This window comes from Mytilus californianus, unplaced genomic scaffold (genome assembly GCF_021869535.1).
Source record: "Mytilus californianus isolate M0D057914Y unplaced genomic scaffold, xbMytCali1.0.p SCAF_17, whole genome shotgun sequence".
NCBI classification, from domain to species: domain Eukaryota; kingdom Metazoa; phylum Mollusca; class Bivalvia; order Mytilida; family Mytilidae; genus Mytilus; species Mytilus californianus.
Genome location: NW_026262659.1, coordinates 337539 through 359112, shown reverse-complemented (window position 1 = coordinate 359112; position 21574 = coordinate 337539). Strand labels below are relative to the sequence as shown.

General features: G+C 32.9%; 2 protein-coding genes and 1 long non-coding RNA gene across 9 annotated transcripts in view; 2 read left to right on the top strand and 1 right to left on the bottom strand.

Annotated features, from left to right (window-relative positions):
* Positions 1 to 11706, bottom strand: part of LOC127726426 (hyaluronan mediated motility receptor-like) — a 40107-nt gene extending 28401 nt beyond the window's left edge. Inside the window, exons 1-6 of the mRNA XM_052233810.1 lie at positions 11553 to 11706; positions 6446 to 6544; positions 5091 to 5173; positions 4517 to 4591; positions 3770 to 3958; positions 3035 to 3236 (exon numbers count right to left, since the gene is read on the bottom strand). Coding sequence (XP_052089770.1) covers positions 3035 to 3236; positions 3770 to 3958; positions 4517 to 4591; positions 5091 to 5173; positions 6446 to 6544; positions 11553 to 11598 — 694 coding nt within the window. The 5' untranslated portion in view covers positions 11599 to 11706. The remainder of the gene's footprint in view (positions 1 to 3034; positions 3237 to 3769; positions 3959 to 4516; positions 4592 to 5090; positions 5174 to 6445; positions 6545 to 11552) is intronic.
* A 281-nt stretch (positions 11707 to 11987) lies between these two features.
* LOC127726185 (protein Red-like) overlaps positions 11988 to 21574 on the top strand; it is a 33144-nt gene continuing 23557 nt past the window's right edge. For 4 of the 7 annotated variants that reach the window (XM_052233466.1, XM_052233468.1, XM_052233467.1 and 1 more), the window contains exons 1-3: positions 11992 to 12046; positions 20283 to 20352; positions 20725 to 20880. In XM_052233466.1, the coding sequence (XP_052089426.1) occupies positions 12037 to 12046; positions 20283 to 20352; positions 20725 to 20880 (236 nt within the window). In that variant the 5' untranslated portion in view covers positions 11992 to 12036. Of the gene's footprint in view, positions 12047 to 20282; positions 20353 to 20724; positions 20881 to 20943; positions 20955 to 21013; positions 21026 to 21574 lie in introns of those variants that run through there. The other 3 variants (XM_052233465.1, XM_052233470.1, XM_052233469.1) reach the window with 3 other exon arrangements.
* On the top strand, positions 13454 to 15458 carry LOC127726191 (uncharacterized). The gene is made up of 2 exons (XR_007993363.1): positions 13454 to 13780; positions 14342 to 15458. It is a non-coding gene; the product is annotated as an uncharacterized LOC127726191 (long non-coding RNA).

Genomic DNA, 21574 nt, shown 5'->3' with positions numbered 1-21574 from the left:
AATATTACCACTGTTATACAGTACCAAACAATAGGCAATATTACCACTGTTATACAGTACCAAACAATAGGCAATATTACCACTGTTATACAGTACCAAACAATAGGCAATATTACCACTGTTATACAGTACCAAACAATAGGCAATATTACCACTGTTATACAGTACCAAACAATAGGAGATATTACCACTGTTATACAGTACCAAACAATAGGCAATATTACCACTGTTATACAGTACCAGACAATAGGAGATATAACCACTGTTATACAGTACCAAACAATAGGAGATATTACCACTGTTATACAGTACCAAACAATAGGAAATATTACCACTGTTATACAGTACCAAACAATAGGCAATATTACCACTGTTATACAGTACCAAACAATAGGAGATATTACCACCGCTATACAGTACCAAACAATAGGAGATATAACCACTGTTATACAGTACCAAACAATAGGAGATATAACCATTGTTATACAGTACCAAACAATAGGAGATATTACCACTGTTATACAGTACCAAACAATAGGAGATATTACCACTGTTATACAGTACCAAACAATAGGCAATATTACCACTGTTATACAGTACCAAACAATAGGAGATATTACCACCGCTATACAGTACCAAACAATAGGAGATATAACCACTGTTATACAGTACCAAACAATAGGCAATATTACCACTGTTATACAGTACCAAACAATAGGAGATATAACCACTGTTATACAGTACCAAACAATAGGAGATATTACCACTGTTATACAGTACCAAACAATAGGCAATATTACCACTGTTATACAGTACCAAACAATAGGCAATATTACCACTGTTATACAGTACCAAACAATAGGCAATATTACCACTGTTATACAGTACCAAACAATAGGCAATATTACCACTGTTATACAGTACCAAACAATAGGAGATATTACCACTGTTATACAGTACCAAAACAATAGGAGATATTACCACTGTTATACAGTACCAAACAATAGGAGATATTACCACTGTTATACAGTACCAAACAATAGGAGATATAACCACTGTTATACAGTACCAAACAATAGGAGATATAACCACTGTTATACAGTACCAAACAATAGGCAATATTACCACTGTTATACAGTACCAAACAATAGGCAATATTACCACTGTTATACAGTACCAAACAATAGGCAATATTACCACTGTTATACAGTACCAAACAATAGGAGATATTACTACTGTTATACAGTACCAAACAATAGGAGATATTACCACTGTTATACAGTACCAAACAATAGGAGATATTACCACTGTTATACAGTACCAAACAATAGGAGATATAACCACTGTTATACAGTACCAAACAATAGGAGATATTACCACTGTTATACAGTACCAAACAATAGGAGATATAACCACTGTTATACAGTACCAAACAATAGGAGATATTACCACTGTTATACAGTACCAAACAATAGGAGATATTACCACTGTTATACAGTACCAAACAATAGGAGATATAACCACTGTTATACAGTACCAAACAATAGGAGATATTACCACTGTTATACAGTACCAAACAATAGGAGATATAACCACTGTTATACAGTACCAAACAATAGGAGATATTACCACTGTTATACAGTACCAAACAATAGGAAATATTACCACTGTTATACAGTACCAAACAATAGGCAATATTACCACTGTTATACAGTACCAAACAATAGGAAATATTACCACTGTTATACAGTACCAAACAATAGGAGATATTACCACTGTTATACAGTACCAAACAATAGGAGATATTACCACTGTTATACAGTACCAAACCATAGGAGATATTACCACTGTTATACAGTACCAAACAATAGGAGATATAACCACTGTTATACAGTACCAAACAATAGGAGATATTACCACTGTTATACAGTACCAAACCATAGGAGATATTACCACTGTTATACAGTACCAAACATATCATTTTCATACATTATTATCACAATATCATATGACAAAATTCTTAACATTCTCTATCAAAGTATCTTGACTACAGTTTGTTCTTATGTTGTGCTGTAACACCACTGTCCCAGGTAAGCAAAGGGTTGAGCGCTCACAAACATGTTAAGCCCGTCACAATCTTCATGTGCCTCTTCCAAGTCAGGAGCCTATAAATCAGTGGTTGTCATTGGTTCATGTCTGTCTTGTTTTTCATAAATAGTATTGTATAAATTAGGCCGTAAGTTTTCTCGTTTGAATTGGTTCACATTTTTCATGTCGGGGCATATTATAGCTGTCTACACAGTATGGGTTTTTTCATTGTTGAAGGCCATACAGTGACCAATAATTGCTTTTATCTTCATCATCTAAACTCTGGTGGATAGTTGTCTCATTGGCAATCATACCCCATCTCCTTATTTTCATATGTAATAATAAATAGGTGACAGATTAACAGTACTAGGCTTATAATTTTGTACTTCAGACACACATTTCGGCTACATAAGACTCATCTGTGGCACTCAAAAGAGTTATCAAAATAACTGACAAAATCATAAATATTAAACTATCTTTAACAAATATGTAATGGGTACAGTGAACTAACACCCTGAAGTGGTCGACGTGTTGTAGCGGTAAAGTTAGCGTGGATACCTAGCGGTATTCAATAGTTTTCTTTCTACAGGTTCTATAATTATATCTTTAACAAAGTGTAACAATAATCGTTGTATAAAAGCATACATCACAAACAAAGAACTCTATTTAGAATCTTTGTTAATTGCATAACAAACATTCATTCTACGTACATTGTGGGACAAAATTAAATTCATTTGTACTTGCTACACAACAGAAGCTTATCTTTTCTTTCTGTTTTGAAAGCTTGTGCAATTAAATTTTATAAAGATTGTATCTTCTATTGCCAGAACAACACTTTCAAAAAGAAATTTATTTATGGAATAAATACATTTAAACAAAAAAGTTCCATCTTTTATCACTACGATTACACTTAAAAAACAGTAAATTGCTCTGATTAAAAACATACCTAAATGATGGATTCTTTCTTCTATCACTGTGACAACATTTTCTAAAATATGAAGTTCACTGTTCTGATGATTCAGTGTGATATCCAACTCATGTTTAACACGAGCTATCTCTTTATTTTTACACTCCATTTGGTGTTTCAGGGAAGATAACTCATGCTGAAGACTTTCTTGTTTCTTACATGCTGTGTCTGCATTTGTCATCTGCCCAGAAAAAGTAAAACAACATAATAAAAACCAAATTAGTTATATTGGTCCAGTTATTTTTTTAACAATTGTCCAAAATGAAATAAATCAAAGTGTGCCCTACCTCAATATTTATTTTTACTTTATATCTTAAGAAATCATAAAATGCAGAAATTCCATGTAACATGAGATGAAAAGCTTTGCTACATAGAGTACAAGTCATATAATAGATTGATTATTCTTTGCTCGATGTGCACTTGCAAATATTTCATGCATATTCAGGACAAAACAAATTTACAATAAATCTAAAAGGTAGGGTCTACAGTTTTGGTTGACTGGGGTGAATGATGGAAATGTCTACTGCCAAGGAAAATGAGGCATTGTTAGATAAGGGCAGAAACTTTGCCTAGCAACAGGACCAAGAATGAAGATCCACCTTATTTCTTAGCACTTTGTTACTTTTCTTCAGCTCCTGTAGTTCTTTTCCTAGTAACTTTATCTTTGCCTGAAGGGAGATTTTATCTGTGTGTTTACCAGGAGGGGATATCTACCTTATTTCTAAGCACTTCGTTACTTTTCTTCAGTTCCTTCAATTCTTTTTCTAGTGATGCTATTTTTGCCTGAAGGGAGATTTTATCTGTATGTGCTGTTTGTAATCTTCCTTCTAATTTAATTATATCATCTCCTCTGTGTGTTAACTGCTTATCCAGGTTATTTCTCTCCTGGACTAATCTTTTTATCTGTAAGTAGACAATGATTTATTAATAGGTCTGTAAATGAAGAAATAACTGCCATATATTTATCATTAATATGAAAATATGCTATCTGTAGGTTAAACATTTCATAAAAATTAATAAACTTTTATTCTCCAATGCAATTTCAAAATTTTGAATAAAATTCACTATAAAATTGTATAATAATTTGCCATGTTAATGCATCAACTTCTTAATAAATGGACAGTAATTATCATATCACTGACTTGATGCAGACATTTTTCATGGATTTGTTTTTTTAATCCTAACTCTTCCAATGTTTCTATACGGAGTAACCTTTGGGTAAAAAACAACAACACACAATTCACATGTAAAATATAAATTAAACACATACTTAAATATTTCAAACTTAAAACTATATCAACTAATGCTTGCACTTAGTTTTTCTGAATGCAAAAAAGTGCTACAATAATCAAAACAATTCTAGATTTTGAAGCCAATGTAAGAGGAGAAATGTTAATCAGTTTCCTTCCTATTTATTGCATTACTTCAAATGGCAAATGTTTTAGTCAGTAATTAGGATACCTCTCGTTCCAGATCTTTGATTTTTGCCATTTCCATGGAGTTTTCTGAAGTTTTGTGATTTTTCTTTTTATCTCCCTGCAAATAAAGGATACAATCAAAATTAAATTAATCACATGGAGGCAGGGAAATATACTGTCCATTTAATAGAAAAGATGTCTGATTAACAACAATAGGCTTAGTGAACCAGCATCTAAATCAAGAATTTAGATAAAAATAAATCTTGCTTTGGTTCCATGCTTACATGGTTTTATAGATAATTTTTTTATTGTAAATTTTCAGTTTATAAACTGCAGTGAAATGAGTGCATGATGTAAAATATCCTTAAATCTTAGCATAACATTGTAAATGTGTTAAGCATTACAGTATTACTTATTGACATTTTCACTTTGAACATATAAAGGTTAATTAATCAGAAAAAAGAGTTGATCCCAAACAAATGTGCTTCTATATTGCACATGTAGAATTTTCGTTCAATTTTGTTTGGAGCACGGTAATGATTTTTTACCATCTACCATCCTAACAATGAGTAATATTTTATATGTTATGAGATCAAACAAAGGTATCCTCTACTCACCCCATTACTACACGTTGATTGATTCAATAGACACTTTTTGGCCGGTGTATCAATGTCAAAAGATCCAGGTCCCAGAAGAATATCTAAAACAGAAATTTCAATGTAATTAACAACTCCTAATCTTTGCAACAAATTCTTAGACTGACAAACTCACTTGTCTGAATCCAAAATCCTAATTTAAACAATGCTGTCCTTACCTATACACCTTATCGCTATTTAGTCCAATCCGGAAAAAACAGTCATTTAGACAACTTCCTGTTTGGGTCAACAGGCCGCAAACAAAGGTCATCAGTAACGAGCTGAGAGAGGGAAAAATTTAGAAAGCGATCAATAGGAAACTTTGATAGATTATGATCCACTTTTTCCAAACTCAAATTATAGTCAAAAAAATATTGTGTTTGAAGTATTTACGATGTTTTAAACAGGTCTCATTAAAAAGTATCATGCATGGTGCATTGTTTAAACAGGGTCCCAGATAGCGTCAACTGGATGAAAAAGTTGTGTAATTTTAGAACTTATCCGGAATGGAATAAATAGCGATTAGGTGTATTGACACAATTTTTAGATCATGTACAAACTTTAAATTTTTTAGCTGTTAAAAAGTATCCGAAAACGTTCTTTTTATAAATAATATTTTTACCCAAAACTGGCATGTTATTATGAATGATTCCAATAAAGGGAAATCTTAACAGAAATAATCCATTCCCTCATTATGATAGATTCTCCCAATGGCAAGTCATCGTAGATCTGAGGAATATTATAACTAAATTATTCACCTTAGTAAAATCTGAGAGAAAAGAGAATTGATGATTCAATTGATCACATGATCAGCCTATGCTTATGGGATAAAACCTGAGGAAATCAAAATTTGTTTACCTTAAGAAAATGTTATAAGGCAATAAATCTGTCAAAGGAAGCCAATCAATTATCAAATGATTGCAAACCAATAATTAAAAAGCTAATTTTTGTGAAAATTTGTGTTTACTTATATCTTTAATTTATTCATCTTATTAAAAATTACGACTAGGAGCAGTGTAACATGTGTAAAGTTTGGTAGCATACACTGTAGACAAGTGTTTTTTTCTCTGTAAAAGAAATAACTTTTTATAATTTTTTTAGTCGACTGCAAATTTCTAATTTAAAATTGATTATTACCTTATGTAACACTCTGGAAATACTGTATAAGGGTTTTAGTTCTAATTAAAAGATTTTTCATCTGTCCCTTTGGACAACTCATATGTTGATTCTACTTGACCGACACCTATTTTCATTTTTCCTGGACAATTGGAGAAATGGTCATGTTGAGCCCTGCTGTATTTTTAATAGGCCCCCTCTTCTATCTAACAATATATTACCTTTTGGTGTTTTGAATCGATCCCCTCCTTTATCAAATTGGAGAGCAACAGCTTTATCTTTCTCCTTTGGATCATAAGAGCCTACAGGAGGTGCACAACCTAGCAATAGAAAATACATACAGATCATTTTAGTCATTCAATAAATATAAATTTCAACATATTCTTTATCATGTTTATAGAGGCTGTTTGTAAATCCTTAAACTTAAAAGAAAAAAAAATACAAATGAAGCTCAAAAATCTTTCATACATTTTTGTCGAGCCTGCAACTTTTGTCGCAAAAGTGAGACATAGCGATCCTACATTCCGTCGTCGTCATCTAGAGGAAAATTTTTAATAATTTTTTCACCATTTTTGTTGAGCCTGCGACTAACAGCAAAAGTAGGCAAGACATTGGGTTCCGCGGAACCCTTACAAAATTTTATTAGCAATGAATATGATTTAATGATTAAAATGTATTTTTCATTATTTCTGATTCTAAAACAATTTTCCTACACTTTATAACAATAAAAACCGTGGCCGAAACGACTTTACAAAGTAGGGCCAAACTGGCAGTATGGCCGACAGAGCATCTCTTTACCACAGAATACCACAGAACACCCAAAATATACCACAGAACTACAAAAAATATTATAAAACTACTTTAATATACCACGGAACATTAAAATTACTTTACATTAAATGCAAGACTAATAATTCGAAATTATATTTTTTCTATAATTCAGGTTATGACAGATTGACCGGATGAGATATAAATGATCATAACTTTTTTTGTTATTTGGTAGATTTTTTTTTATACTTTGAGACCTTTGAGTTACTAAACTATATTTTCTGAAAATCTATATAGAACTGATCGACAAAAAGTGTTAATATCTCTTTGTTTTACTATAATTTTTCGTGAAATTAAGAAATCTGCGAGATTCATCAATATGTTTTTCTACAAAAAGCGTTGACTTGATGGATTTTACCAGCGCGAATTACGCTGTGAATAATATTGACCAGATCGACAGAGTGTGTGAATATTTCTCATAAGTAACAATATTTTTTCCGTGAAATTAATAAACCTTAAAGATAAATAATTGTATTTTATAAAAATATAAACTCAATTGTAATATTTTTTCAACGAAAAATGTTGACCTGATGGTGATCAACGCCTCATATTTTAATCTTGAATATTTTTTTAAACAAGAAATGATTGTAACAGGATGCTGTTACGAAGTCTCCCAAACGAAGCTCCCATAATTCGTAATTCCCAGGGCCGCCTGACATTGGGCAACGTCCAGTGAAAATTGGTTTGGTCCAGTAAAGTTATATGCATTAGTGATGCCTGGGGACTAACCTTGTATATCATTCAAATCATCTTGGCATGACAAACCAGAATATATATGGTTTAGGGGTGGGGATCTCGACCATTTACAAGATACTAGAACATTGGGGGTGGGGAGAAACCCCTGGGGACTGACCCTATATGTCATTCAAATGTTCATTACATGACGAACAGGAATATATATGGTTTAGGGGTGGGGATCTCAACCATTTACAAGATATTAGAACATTGGGGGTGGGAGGAACCCCTGGGGACTGACCGTATACGTCATTCAAATGTTCGAGACATGACAAATAGGAATATATATGGTTTAGGGGTGGGGATCTCATCCATTTACAAGATATTAGAACTTTCTCAAATGGCAGGGGGTCGGGATGACCCCTGGGGACTAACCCTGTATATCATTCAAACCATCTTAGCATGACAAACCAGAATATATATGGTTTAGGGGTGGGGATCTTGACCACTTACAAGATATTAGAACTTTCTTAAATGGCAGGGGGTGGGGTGACCCCTGGGGACTAACCCTGTATTTCATTTGATGTGCTTTATCATGACAAACCAGAATATATATGGTTTAGGGGTGGGGATCTCAACCATTTACAAGAAGATATTAGAACTTTCTCAAATGGCAGGGGGTCGGGATGACCCCTGGGGACTAACCCTGTATATCATTCAAACCATCTTAGCATGACAAATCAGAATATATATGGTTTAGGGGTGGGGATCTTGACCACTTACAAGTTATTAGAACTTTCTTAAATGGCAGGGGGTGGGGTGACCCCTGGGGACTAACCCTGTATTTCATTTGATGTGCTTTATCATGACAAACCAGAATATATATGGTTTAGGGGTGGGGATCTCGACCACTTACAAGATTTTTGAACTTTCTCAAATGACAGGGGGTCGGGATGACTCCTGGGGACTAACCCTGTATTTCATTAAATGGGCTTTATCATTTAGAACATTTTCAATTAAAAAGATTGTGTCTATCACAAACGGTTTTCAATTTATAATCATTTGAAAATTAAAAAAAATAAAATCCCATAGGGTTCTATAGTAAAACCCTCTTTTCTTTTTGCCCCTCAAAGTACCCCTTTATAAACCCCATTGCACAAACAAAACCTGATTGCACCACTAGACATGTTAGTATAACATATTGTGAAACCCTAAGTTAATCTGACAAGCGGTTTTGGAGAACGGGTGCGGACAAGTTCAAATTTAAAAGCGGCAAGAAGAAGAAGAAGAAGAAGAAGAAGAAGAACTGAGCAAAAACAATAAGTCTTCCCAAACTTCGTTTGGGAGACTTAATAAAAGATTAAGTTTGTTCTCCTTATCATGCTTATTGCATTTATAAATCTTAAAACAATCGAATATTTACAAAATTCTTCATTGATTGGATTCTAATTGCCCCCTGATTATTTAGGGTAATTCAAATAAATGTATTTGATGTAGCAGGTGTGAAAACTTAACTGACATGTTAATTGGGTTGATTGGTGATTACGACAAGTGTCAAAAATAATCTTATTAAATTTTGGTACTTTTAATGAACTCGCTCAGGTCAACATTTTGGACTCAAAAATATAGAATCTTATATAAATGCTACATACAGTCAGGGGTACTACTTGTACAAGTAATCTTTATTTACTTGAAGAAATAAAAAAAATATACTTATATAAGTTAATTATAATATTTGAATTATCTCCCCTTAATTTTCTCAAAAATTCACTTGTATATAATTTTGTTTACAATCCCACAAAAATTCTCAAGTTTTGAGATGTAAAAACATGCCTTTAATGATTTTTCCCAGGTTAGCTCATAATTTTTGATGAGTTCAATGTTTCATCTCATTATTACATTAATTCAACAAAGAAACTGATTGTGCAAAGATCTTAAGTATTTGCGCATGGCCTTCAAAAATTGCTCCTTGTGGGCTTGTAAATGAGCAGTGTTCTGAAGATAACAGACAAATGAGATTTTCATTGTCCATGAAATTACACTTAAATGATTATTTAAGACATCTGCAAAGGACAGACAATTTAAAATTCTATTAGAGCAAAGAAGTCCTAAGAATTCAAGAAAAGAAGATACATGTAGGATGACTTTTTCACTTATATAAGTAAAAAAATCTGAATGTCTAAGGGACATAACTAAGCTAATTTTTTTTTTACCTATACAAGTAAATAAAATACACTTGTATAAGTATCCTACAAATTTACTTATATAAGTATATTAATATTACTTCTTCAAGTAAATAAAAATTACTTGTACAAGTAGTACCCCTGACATATACCAGTTTTTCAATATTAAGATGCAGTTCAAGGATTTCTAAATGCATACAAAATTTCGTAAAATCGAAAATGTTGTCCATCTCAAGTAAAGTATGTGTATACGATGTTGCATCTGACTTGCCAACAGTATTTGGTTTTGAACTTCAAGTGTATCAAGAATCTATTCAGTGTTTCAACGACCAAGCTAATGCAGTCAGGGGTACTACTTGTACAAGTTATTTTTATTTACTTGAAGTAAATTTGTTATATTCATATTTTTTTTATAAAGTTTGAATAATCTCCCCTTAATTTCCTTAAAAAATTTACTTGTATAAGTAATTTTTTTTACAATCCCTAAAATTCTCAAGTCTTGGGATGTAAAAACATGCCTCAAACAATTTTTCTCTGGTTAGCTCATATCTTTTTTATTAGAGTTCAATGTTTCATCTCATTAATTCAATAGAGAAACTAATTGCACAAAGATCTTAAGTAATTGCTCAAGGCCTTCAAAACTTTATTAGAAACTTCTCATCAGACACAGTCTTTATCATCAGCCAGGAACATATATATTGACAGGACTTGACACTACCTGATTGTAGTCGATTTATCGTCATGCCATAGTTAATAAAGATACGATACAGAAACGGACGTGTTAAAAACGGACTCGCTATTATCCTAATAATTTCTGATATTATCAATAAAATGTCATTCAAACTAGTTTTATAGTGATGCTAGTGTATCAAACTTGTATTCTGTCACTTCAAATTTGTTAAAATCGCAAGCATTTCATCACAGAATTGTGAAGAATGCAAACAAGGTAATAAAAAAATAGCGGCCATTGCCACGATGATTTACAAATTCCCAAACTATTATAAAACACTTCTCATCAAATAAATCAAACTTAATTTGGTAATTTTATATGACAAAATATATCTACAAAATGATAAAACTTGTATTTATTTACAATTAGAGTTATGTGGTTTATTTGTTGAGCAGTTCTGATAGTTTTTCAGTCACACGCTACCAAAATCCGTAAGTCTCGGGGAGTCCGAGATTTTATCAATTTTATACTGAAAAGCGTATTAGATTCATTTCCCGTTAGATATACTGTTCCCAGCATCAGCTTAGTCTCAGGTGTCATGATAGGCGGTCCGAGTTGTCTTTAAAGACGGTCTGAGTTGTCTCCGGGTTGATTTGTCTCGCACCCGCAGAAACATATGTGTATATATGTCTCTGGCAAAAGTGATCATGAGTTGACCGTAAATAGAATAATTAAATTTATTCGAATAATAAAATTATAATTGTCACATTATAAAAATAATTTACAATAGCTACAATAATAATGTCTGAAGTATTAATATTTCGAATTATGTGGTTATTTTGGATGTTCTGAGGTATTCTGTGGTAAAAAGACGCTCCTGTATGCCCGTATCGACTGCGGCCTAAACGTCTGTGGCCGAAACGTCATGCATCGCATCAGCCTTGGTGAATTGGAATCTTAACTTTCACCCACCTATTTTTTCGTTAAAGCGTTTAAATGGTGCTTTTGAAAAGGCCATAATGTTGATTTTTGCTATAACTAATACTTTGACATTTGATATGTAGGAATATTCAACAAATATCAATGCAGATATGCATAAGGACCGCCAGAATTTCGAATTTCTTCTTTTACTTTCTCGCATTGACCAATGAAATTTGTTTCCGGAAGTATAAGTAAAATTGACTCGTATGATTTTGACGGATAATTTTTTTTCGGAACGAACACATTTGAATATTTATTCTTTTAATACATATAAATCCAGATTATAAATGAAGTGCTTTTAAGTAATTTCGCTCATTTATTATACATGTAACTTTATACAGATATCATAAAACTAAGAATATTTAAACAATTTGGCTATAAATATAACCGGATATATTTACGGATCAATCCGATTTTTGTTTTAAATTTTAGGCACAGTAGTATTTTGCTTATTTTGCTCATTGCAGTTTCAAAGATGCCAGAAAGTAAGCTTGTTTCACACAAACACACACATAAGATCTGTATAAAATTTATTTTCAATTTAAAACTGTGTTATCAAATTACTGTATTTCTGATAAATAATTTATCTTTTCTGATGATTGAAAGTGATTTTCTATACAGGCAAATTTGTCCTATACTAGGCTATTGAATACAATTTTAGCATACTAGGACTGTGCATAATTTCTTACAGACCTTTATAATGTAGCCATTTTGGAATCTGCGACCATTGAACCAAGATTTTGTTACTATTAAACTATTGACGTTATACGACTAGCACTTTTGCTTCAGTCATTATCTTTTATGACAAAGTTTTACAGGAATGTCTTGTGATTATCAGTAATGGTGGTTAAAAAGGCAGTCTGTGCCAAACATCAGTCTGACGGTCCTGACCAATGAAATAGATACAGGTCTGGCAAATCGTATGTCTGGTCGGTCTGTATGCAGGCCTCGACAATAACTTTTTTTCCAACTTGTCCAGTAGGACAAGTACATACCAAAATTTACTTGTCCGAATGAAATTGTAACTTGTCCAACAAAAATCTTAATAATAATCTTTTTTGCATTTTAAGTTGATTCAAGGAACAAAATGAATTAAAACAATAGAACAGAATTTGATTTATATCTTTTGAAATACCTTTTAAAAATATGAGTCGAGAACAACTGAATCTAGTCATGTCACAGGACTTATGTTCTAGTTTTCATCAATGCCAAAGTCTCATCAGACTCTACACATGAGGCACCGTCTGATAGGCCTGTCAATTTCCACTCATAAGATTTGTATCCTGGTTTTTTAAGTTGAAAAAAGCTTATTCAAATTCAATCAATAAAAAAAAAGAAGATGAGGTATGATTGCCAATGAGACAACTCTCTGCAAGAGACCAAATGACACAGAAATTAATAACTATAGGTCACCGTATTGCAAGTATTGTGTTTTTAAAGGCAGTGCTTTAATGCCTTTCTAGTTGCCGGGTTAATCCTTGCTTCCGCGATATCCAACTTATCTACGTGGGGGGTCATTAGGCTCCAAGTAGATCCGGAAATGTTGAATTCTCTCCTCTTCTTATTGTGATAAAAAATGTTTTTTGTTTCATTTCATTTACATTGGGAAATAGAGAAACGATCATTGTGTTTTGTTAGTTTTAAAAACTTTTGATATATTTGTATTTTACATTATAAGCAGTCAACCGATTGACAAACTAGAATTATTTGAATTCCGTGTGGAAAGAGCTCGGGTTAATTTCGAGTGTTATCTGCAATCTAGATGTTTATAAATCATTTCAGTCGTTGATATAATAATTAAGAGTCGACTGAACATTAATTATATTATACAATTTAAAGCGCATTTCTGTCTATGCACGTGAACCCGTCTAACGTTATTGTTATTTCGCAGTTATATAAATTAGCAAATTATCGTTCCTGAATAGGTGGCGCCGTGGTAGCCGATCCTGTTCCTCAACTTCCGGTTTCTGCAATGTGCAACTATTTCAGTTACATTTTTAATTAACGATGCCAAGTACTTGTTGTTGTGTTCCTGGATGTCTTTTAAGAGGAGGACATGCATTTCCAAATGACTTTAAAAGAAGGAAAAGTTGGATCAACGCCATGGCCCATACGCAGATTGGACGAGAACACGATGAAATCGTGGAGTCCATCTCAATCAGCTGTTGCTTGCAAGGCACATTTTACTGAAAAAGACTACGTGCAGGAAACTATTCATGGTAAAACTCTATTTTCTTTTTGAAATATATAGTTATATATGTAATCGCCATGCGAATAAACCAAAGTATGTTTACAACCGCAATTATCGTTTTAGAATAAAAGGGGGTGGTTAATTCAAGACGTCATAATTTTTTGGATTACGATTCAATGTGATCTGTGTGAGATTTTTTGGTGATTGCTACAATTATAATGATTTCTTACAAGAGGTATATCATACTGAGAATTTTTTTTAGCAGTAATTATGCTAATGTAGTAATGACAGGAATGCATAAGCTATGCCTCATAGACTTTCTTGAAAAATATCAATGACAATGTTTACAGGAACAAAACAGTGACATGCTCTCATCTATATTATAGTTATTTAGGTACAAACAATGTACGTTTGTTGCATAAGTCTCTCATTGTTTGTCCTTTGGATTTACATAACATACATTGAATCAGGCAAACATAGATTGTAATGAATAAATCTAGTTAATATTTCGCCAGGTAATACAAAGTATACATTGCTAATGGAAGTTCATTTAATTATCAAAAAACTAATGTTTTATAACCTTTTTCAGGGCGCAAACCCACCATACAGAGACTTAAGTCTACTGCCATTCCCAGCCTATTTTCCTGGACCAAGCAAGAGACTGAATAGTCCGCAAAAAGAAAAATCAGGGCAGTTTCCTGTGAAAACAAAATAACTAAACTTGATGAATATTGTAGTAGAAATCTAGAGGAAAGTTTTGATTGTAAAGTTGGTTTTCCTGAAGAAGTCATTCATACTGCAGAAAGGATTTATGACTGTCCACCACAAACTGCCGAGCTAATGTTGAGCTTCAAAGATGGAATTACGCAAACACCATCAATGTCTATGTTTTCAGCAGAGAATTTTGAAATGAAGACACGTGACACAGCCATGCATTTTTGGTCCAGCAGCACATTGTTTGAGATACATATATTTTCAAATTGATAGGGTTTTTTTATGACTTTGATGAAATTGAGGCATTATACAACCAACTTTGAACTTTCTAGATTGAATCTAGTGTTAAGAATATTGTGTATACATGGATTGTTTTTATGCCTAAACAGTGGTGTGAGGCTAACACTTGGCCATCTAGTGGTTTAGTCAGGCATTTTTCGCCATCCAACTTCAAATTAAAGTTTCCTACGACTTGGATTATTATTGACAGCACAGAATATCCCGTGATAAAACCTAAATCTCCTAGAGCTCAGGCAACCTTTTCATCATATAAAAACAGAAAATCTGAAAATACTTGTATGTTTGACGCCTGGTGGTTTAGTCAACTATGTCTCTAATGCATATGTTGGTTCTACCAGTGACTATGAAATAGTTGAAAGATGTAGAATACAAAATGTAGTTCAATTATGTGATCCAGGTGACAGTGTGATGGCAGACAAAGGTTTAAATGTGCAAGATTTGTTTGCTAACTTTTTTCAAAAAAAGAAACAGAATTAGTTCCAAAACTCTTATACGGGATAGAAAAGTCTCCAAATAACATGTGCACATAGAGCGAATTATTGGACTTGGCAAAACATACAAAATTCTCACAAATCCTATGAATGGAACTGAAACAAAACTTTCATCTGAAATAACATTTAGTTGTTTTATGTTGTGTAATTTTAGAACTTGTTTTGTGCCAAAGGATGCAGAAATAAAAGTGACGCAATGAATTTTGTTCTGATATATATATATATTTATAATTACATGCACATGTGAATTGTAATGCATATAAAAATAAGGAGATGTGGTATGATATTCAGTGAGTTTATCGAACTAAAGTGCATAAGAAATGGGTTTAAGCAGTCACAGGTGTTACTGTCACCGTACAGTCTCCAATAATGAGAAAAACTTGTACCGTGTAAAAAATTTCAGAGATTCTACCACTAAGTTTTGTTGTCTCACCTTGACTTTGATGAATTGTTTATATCTGTTGATGTAAATATAAAAAAGAAGATGTGGTATGATTGCCAATGAGACAACTCTCTACAAGAGACCAAATGACACAGAAATTAACAGCTATAGGTCACAGTATGGCCTTCAACAATGAGCAAAGCCCATACCGCACAGTCAGCTATAAAAAGCCCAGAAATGACAATGTAAAACGTTAACAATTCAAACAAGAAAACTAACGGCCTAATTTATGTACAAAAAATGAACGAATATAACAAATATGCAACACACAAACAAACGACAACCACTGAATTACAGGCTCCTGACATGGGACAGGCACATACATGTACATACAGAATGTGTCGGGGTTCAACATGTTAGCGGGATCCCAACCTTCCCCCTAACCTGGGACAGTGGTGTAACAGTACAATATAAGAACAAACTAAAAAAATCAGTTGAAAGAGGCTTAACTCATCAGATGGATAAATACAAATACAAGTGGACGTGGTCGGGTAGTTGTACATTCGAACAACAAAAAGACACTAAGTACAGATCTGAGAGTACTCGCAGTTACTGACAGCTAGTTCAAAGCCACTAACAACTGATAAAAAAATTTTGCATCTAAGACTAAATTATCAATCCGTAAGCTCCCTTTAGAATTTTATAAATTTTAGATTTTACATTTCTGAGTTATGGGGTTTTATTGGGATTTTCCAGTTTTTGTCGAGCCTGCGACTTTTGTCGCAGAAAGCTCGACATAGGGACAGTGATGTGGCAGCGGCGGCATTAGCTAACTTCTTAAAAGCTTTATATTTTAGAAGGTGGAAGACCTGGCTGCTTCATACTTTGTATATGGATGCCTCATGTTACGAAGTTTCCGTCAGCCACATGTCCAATGTCCTTGACCTCATTTTCATGGTTCAGTGACTACTTGAAAAAAAGTTAACATTTTTTGTAATGTTAAATTCTCTCTTATTATAAGTAGTAGGATAACTATGTTTGGTATGTGCGTACCTTGCAAGGTCCTCATGCCCGTCAGACAGTTTTTACCTGACCTCGACCTCATTTCATGGATCAGTGAACAAGGTTAAGTTTTGGTGGTCAAGTCCATATCTCAGATACTATAAGCAATAGGTCAAGTATATTCGGTGTATGGAAGGACTGTAAGGTGTACATGTCCAACTGGCAGGTGTCATCTGACCTTGACCTCATTTACATGGTTCAGTGGTTATAGTTAAGTTTTTGTGTTTTGGTCTGTTTTTCTTATACTGTATGCAATAGGTCTACTATATTTGGTGTATGGAATGATTGTAAGATGTACATGTCTAGCTGGCAGGTGTCATTTGACCTTGACCTCATTTTCATGGTTCAGTGGTCAAAGTTAAGATTTTGAGTTTTGGTCTTTTTTTCTAATACTATATGCAATAGGTCAACTATATTTGGTGTATGGAAATATTTTATGATCTTTATGTCAGTCGTGCAGGTTTTATTTGACCTTGACCTCATTTTCACAGTTCATTGCTCTGTTAAGTTTTTGTGTTTTGGTCTGTTTTTCTTAAACTATAAGCAATAGGTCAACTATATTTGTTGTATGGAAGAATTGTTAGCTGTACATGCCTGCCTAGCATGGTTCATCTGACCTTGACCTCATTTTCATGGTTCATTGGTCAATGTTTAGTTTTCTTGGTTAATGTTAAGTTTATGTAACAGTTGTAATAAAGCTTTATATTAAGGACTATCAACATAATATCAGTGATTAGTAAAGAAGGTGAGACATTTCAGCGTGTGCACTGTTGTTGGACAACAACTCAAAAATGCTTTAAGCAGTTCGCATGAAACTTTGGTGAATTATTTATAGCTATTGATGTAATCTCCCTATAGATTTTCATAAATTTCAAATATGACATTGAGAAGAAATTGAACTTTATTTGTTTATAGTCTGGCAACAGATTTATTTAGTATTGCGCAACAGCACAGTTTATTGCACAACAGCAAGAAATCTTTAATTGAATATAAATTCAATTCATATAACCTATTTAAAGTTCTTTGACTACATTTATTCAGAAACTATAATATGTCAAATATTTAATTACAATCCAAATTCAGACCTGTATCAAGCTTGAATATTGTGTCCATTTTTGCCCCAACTGTTCAAGGTTGGACCTCTGCGGGTGTATCCAGCTGAGCTCAGCGAATCAGTTTATTTCTTAATTAAGAACTCCTTTTTTCATTCATAAATTACTTGAAACTTGGAAATATAATTTTGCTTGGAGTTATAGTTTCTAAAAAAGTATTGTCATTGAAAGAGTTGACATGTTGCAATGTACATTTATTCTACATAGTTCTATGGTACCAAATCAAAAGTTTATATAAAAGAAAGAAGTCAAAGGTTTCCCCATCACAGTTTAGTTACATACATTTTGTTTGTACCTGAGGTCGTTGAATATAGATCATTATATAAATAAGGAGATGTGTTATGATTGCCAATGAAACAACTATCATCCATACTTACCAGTAACAAACCACATTTGCAGAGTTGAATAAAATACAGTTGATAACATTTACTTATTACTAAAAAGAAAATGCCTAACTATTTTAAACAGTATTTGAATATCAATTATATGGTCATTTTTATAAACTTCCTGTTACAAAACTTTGAATTTTTCGAAAAACTAAGGATTTTCTTATCCAAGGTATAGATTACCTTAGCCGTATTTGGCACAACTTTTTGGAATTTTGGGTCCTCAATGCTCTTCAACTTTGTACTTGTTTGGCTTTATAACTATTTTGATCTGAGCGTCACTGATGAGTCTTATGTAGACGAAACGCGCGTCTGGCGTATTAAATTATAATCCTGGTACCTTTGATAACTAATTTGACTATAAACATAGATAAAAAAGGTACAAACTGGACATAATGCACTAGTTCATAAACAAGTGAGAACAATTGCCTTCATATAGTGCTCAGAATATGACATTCATAAAACTTGTTCAATATCATTAGAGAACTCTAAATCTTAATTACTGAAAGCCACCTCTGATAAGTACACTGTACTATGCAAGATAATGATATAACTGGACTAAAAATACACACAACCTGTAATTAACTGCCTTTACAGCGCTTTCGCGCTTTGATTCTTCTATATATGATCAAATATGATTTGGGAATTTTATGGTAAATAATTTCTTCATTTTTATCTAAAAAATATTTTTGTTAAACAAATTACGGTATGGTATTTATTATAAAGCAACAGAATAAGGTAGGAAAACCAGGTACTGATTTGTCTTGGTCCCGAAATGTCTCCTGTCTCCTGCGTTGCCAAACTGTATATTAATCATGTCTATTAAATATGTCTCCTACAGTGCCAAATTGTCTATTAAATTGGGAGCCGAATCGTTTCAGAGCTGGTGACGAACTGTCTTGTAAAGTTACCTTATCTACAAAGCGCATTGCTGATTCAGATCAGTAAGACTGGTTTCCGAGAATAGTATGCCTTTTACCTGTTAAAAAGTACCTGACAAAGAACCAGTTTTAAATTATTGATTGCAAGTAAACATGTCAAATTAATACTTGTGTTTATCTTCTTTTCTTGTTTTTTTGTTTATAATTACTTTGTTCATCAAAGTTAGATTAAATTTATTTTCTGTATAATAATTTAACTTGTCGGACAAGCTTGGTATAGCTTTTACTTGTCGGACCTTTTTTTCCTCTGGTACCGGACAATCGGACAAGCGTTATTGTCGAGCCCTGGTATGACTGGTGTTTTCACCGTCTCGGTTCTGTGACTTTAAAGTTTTATTGTATTTTGATATGCATGCGCACAGATCAATAGAAATGAAAACTTCTGGGTAAAATGTTTACTCTGAAGTATGTTCGAGGGGCTATCCCCAGTAAGCTCTTGCAACATAACGTGTCTGATGAAGGAAGCAATCATGACAAAACAACACAGTATACATTTAAAAACATACCGTAAACAACACAATAAGCCTAATTAATTTTTTTTTTTCGGACAGACAAAAAATCTTTTCGGTCAGATAAAACCTACAACACTGTCTGACCTAATGTCAGACAGAAACCAAATGAATTTGGCACAGACTGAAAAGGGATATGGCGTTTTGCATTTTTTACGTGGAGAGTTGTCTCATTGGCAATCATACCACATCTTATTATTTTTATATTTTATATAATTACCTTTGGCTGAGGTAACAGAAGTTAATTAACAATTTTTTGACACCAAGCTGACAAGTGAAGACATTTAATTTTTTTAAAATTAATTTTGGTTGCACTTTCAATTTGCCGACAAGCTCAAAGTAGATCTGTGAATTACAATCGTAATTTAAGGGTTGTAGAAGGGAAGGTCAGCTCAATAATAGACATAATTACAAGGACAGAGTGACAAGATGACAAGGAAAAAGGGAACAGTGTGTTAGATAAAATGGGCGGGCACTGTGTCCTGCAACAATGGTCTACATGTATCTGAAACACTACATATGCTGAGGTGTTTGATTGTATGAAGATCTATATATGACTTTTATACTTTCAGATTAAATTATAATTGCCTCTAGAAAGTCTAAGATCATTTTTTTTTTTTTTTTGTATTTTAGGAGATTCTGAGGTTTTCTCAAATCCACTTCCTCCAGAAAATCATCACTATAGTGATGATGAGGATGAAGGGTAAGTTACTTATGATTTGAAATAACTTTTGTATAGAAATGAACTTGCACTGTCATACATACTCCTATTAATAAGTTTGTCAAAATACTATCAAATTGCTTTCAAATTATACTTACCAGTCAAATAACAATCACAACATATCCAGATAATATCAGAAAAATAGTTTCAAATATTGTCATACTGGCAAAGATGGTGAAAATTCTGTCAAATGTCTGGGAAATACATGTACTTTCATTCTCAATTATACTTTTATGTTCTTATTGATGAAGGAGCTTTTCTCTTGTTTGATGTTTTAAAACAAATATAAAATCAATTTTGTTTATAATGTTAAGTTATGGGGTTGTAAATATATTATATACAATGTTTATTTAGACATCCGCTGACCAATGATGACTTTAGGAAAATGTTGATGACCCCTCGGGGGCCAGGACCAGCAGCAAAACAACAACAACATCATCAACAACATCAACAACATCAGCAACATTCATCTGTTCCCAAGAAACACTCCAGTAGTAGTAGTACTATATTGTAAGTCTTCTGTAACTATGACAACAACATTTGTCTGTTCCTAAGAAACACTCTAGCAGTAGTAGTACTATATTGTAAGTCTTCTGTAACTATGACAACAACATTTGTCTGTTCCTCAGAAACACTCTAGTAGTAGTACTATATTGTACGTATTCTGTAACTATGACAACAACATTTGTCTGTTCCTAAGAAACACTCCAGTAGTAGTAGTACTATATTGTAAGTATTCTGTAACTATGACAACAACATTCATCTGTTCCTAAGAAACACTCCAGTAGTAGTAGTAATATATTGTAATTATTCTGTAACTATGACAACAACATTTGTCTGTTCCTCAGAAACACTCTAGTAGTAGGAGTACTATATTGTAAGTATTCTGTATCTATGACAACAACATTTGTCTGTTCCTAAGAAACACTCCAGTAGTAGTAGTACTATATTGTAAGTCTTCTGTAACTATGACAACAACATTTGTCTGTTCCTAAGAAACACTCCAGTAGTAGTAGTACTATATTGTAAGTCTTCTGTAACTATGACAACAACATTTGTCTGTTCCTAAGAAACACTCCAGTAGTAGTAGTACTATATTGTAAGTATTCTGTAACTATGACAACAACATTTGTCTGTTCCTCAGAAACACTCTAGTAGTAGGAGTACTATATTGTAAGTATTCTGTATCTATGACAACAACATT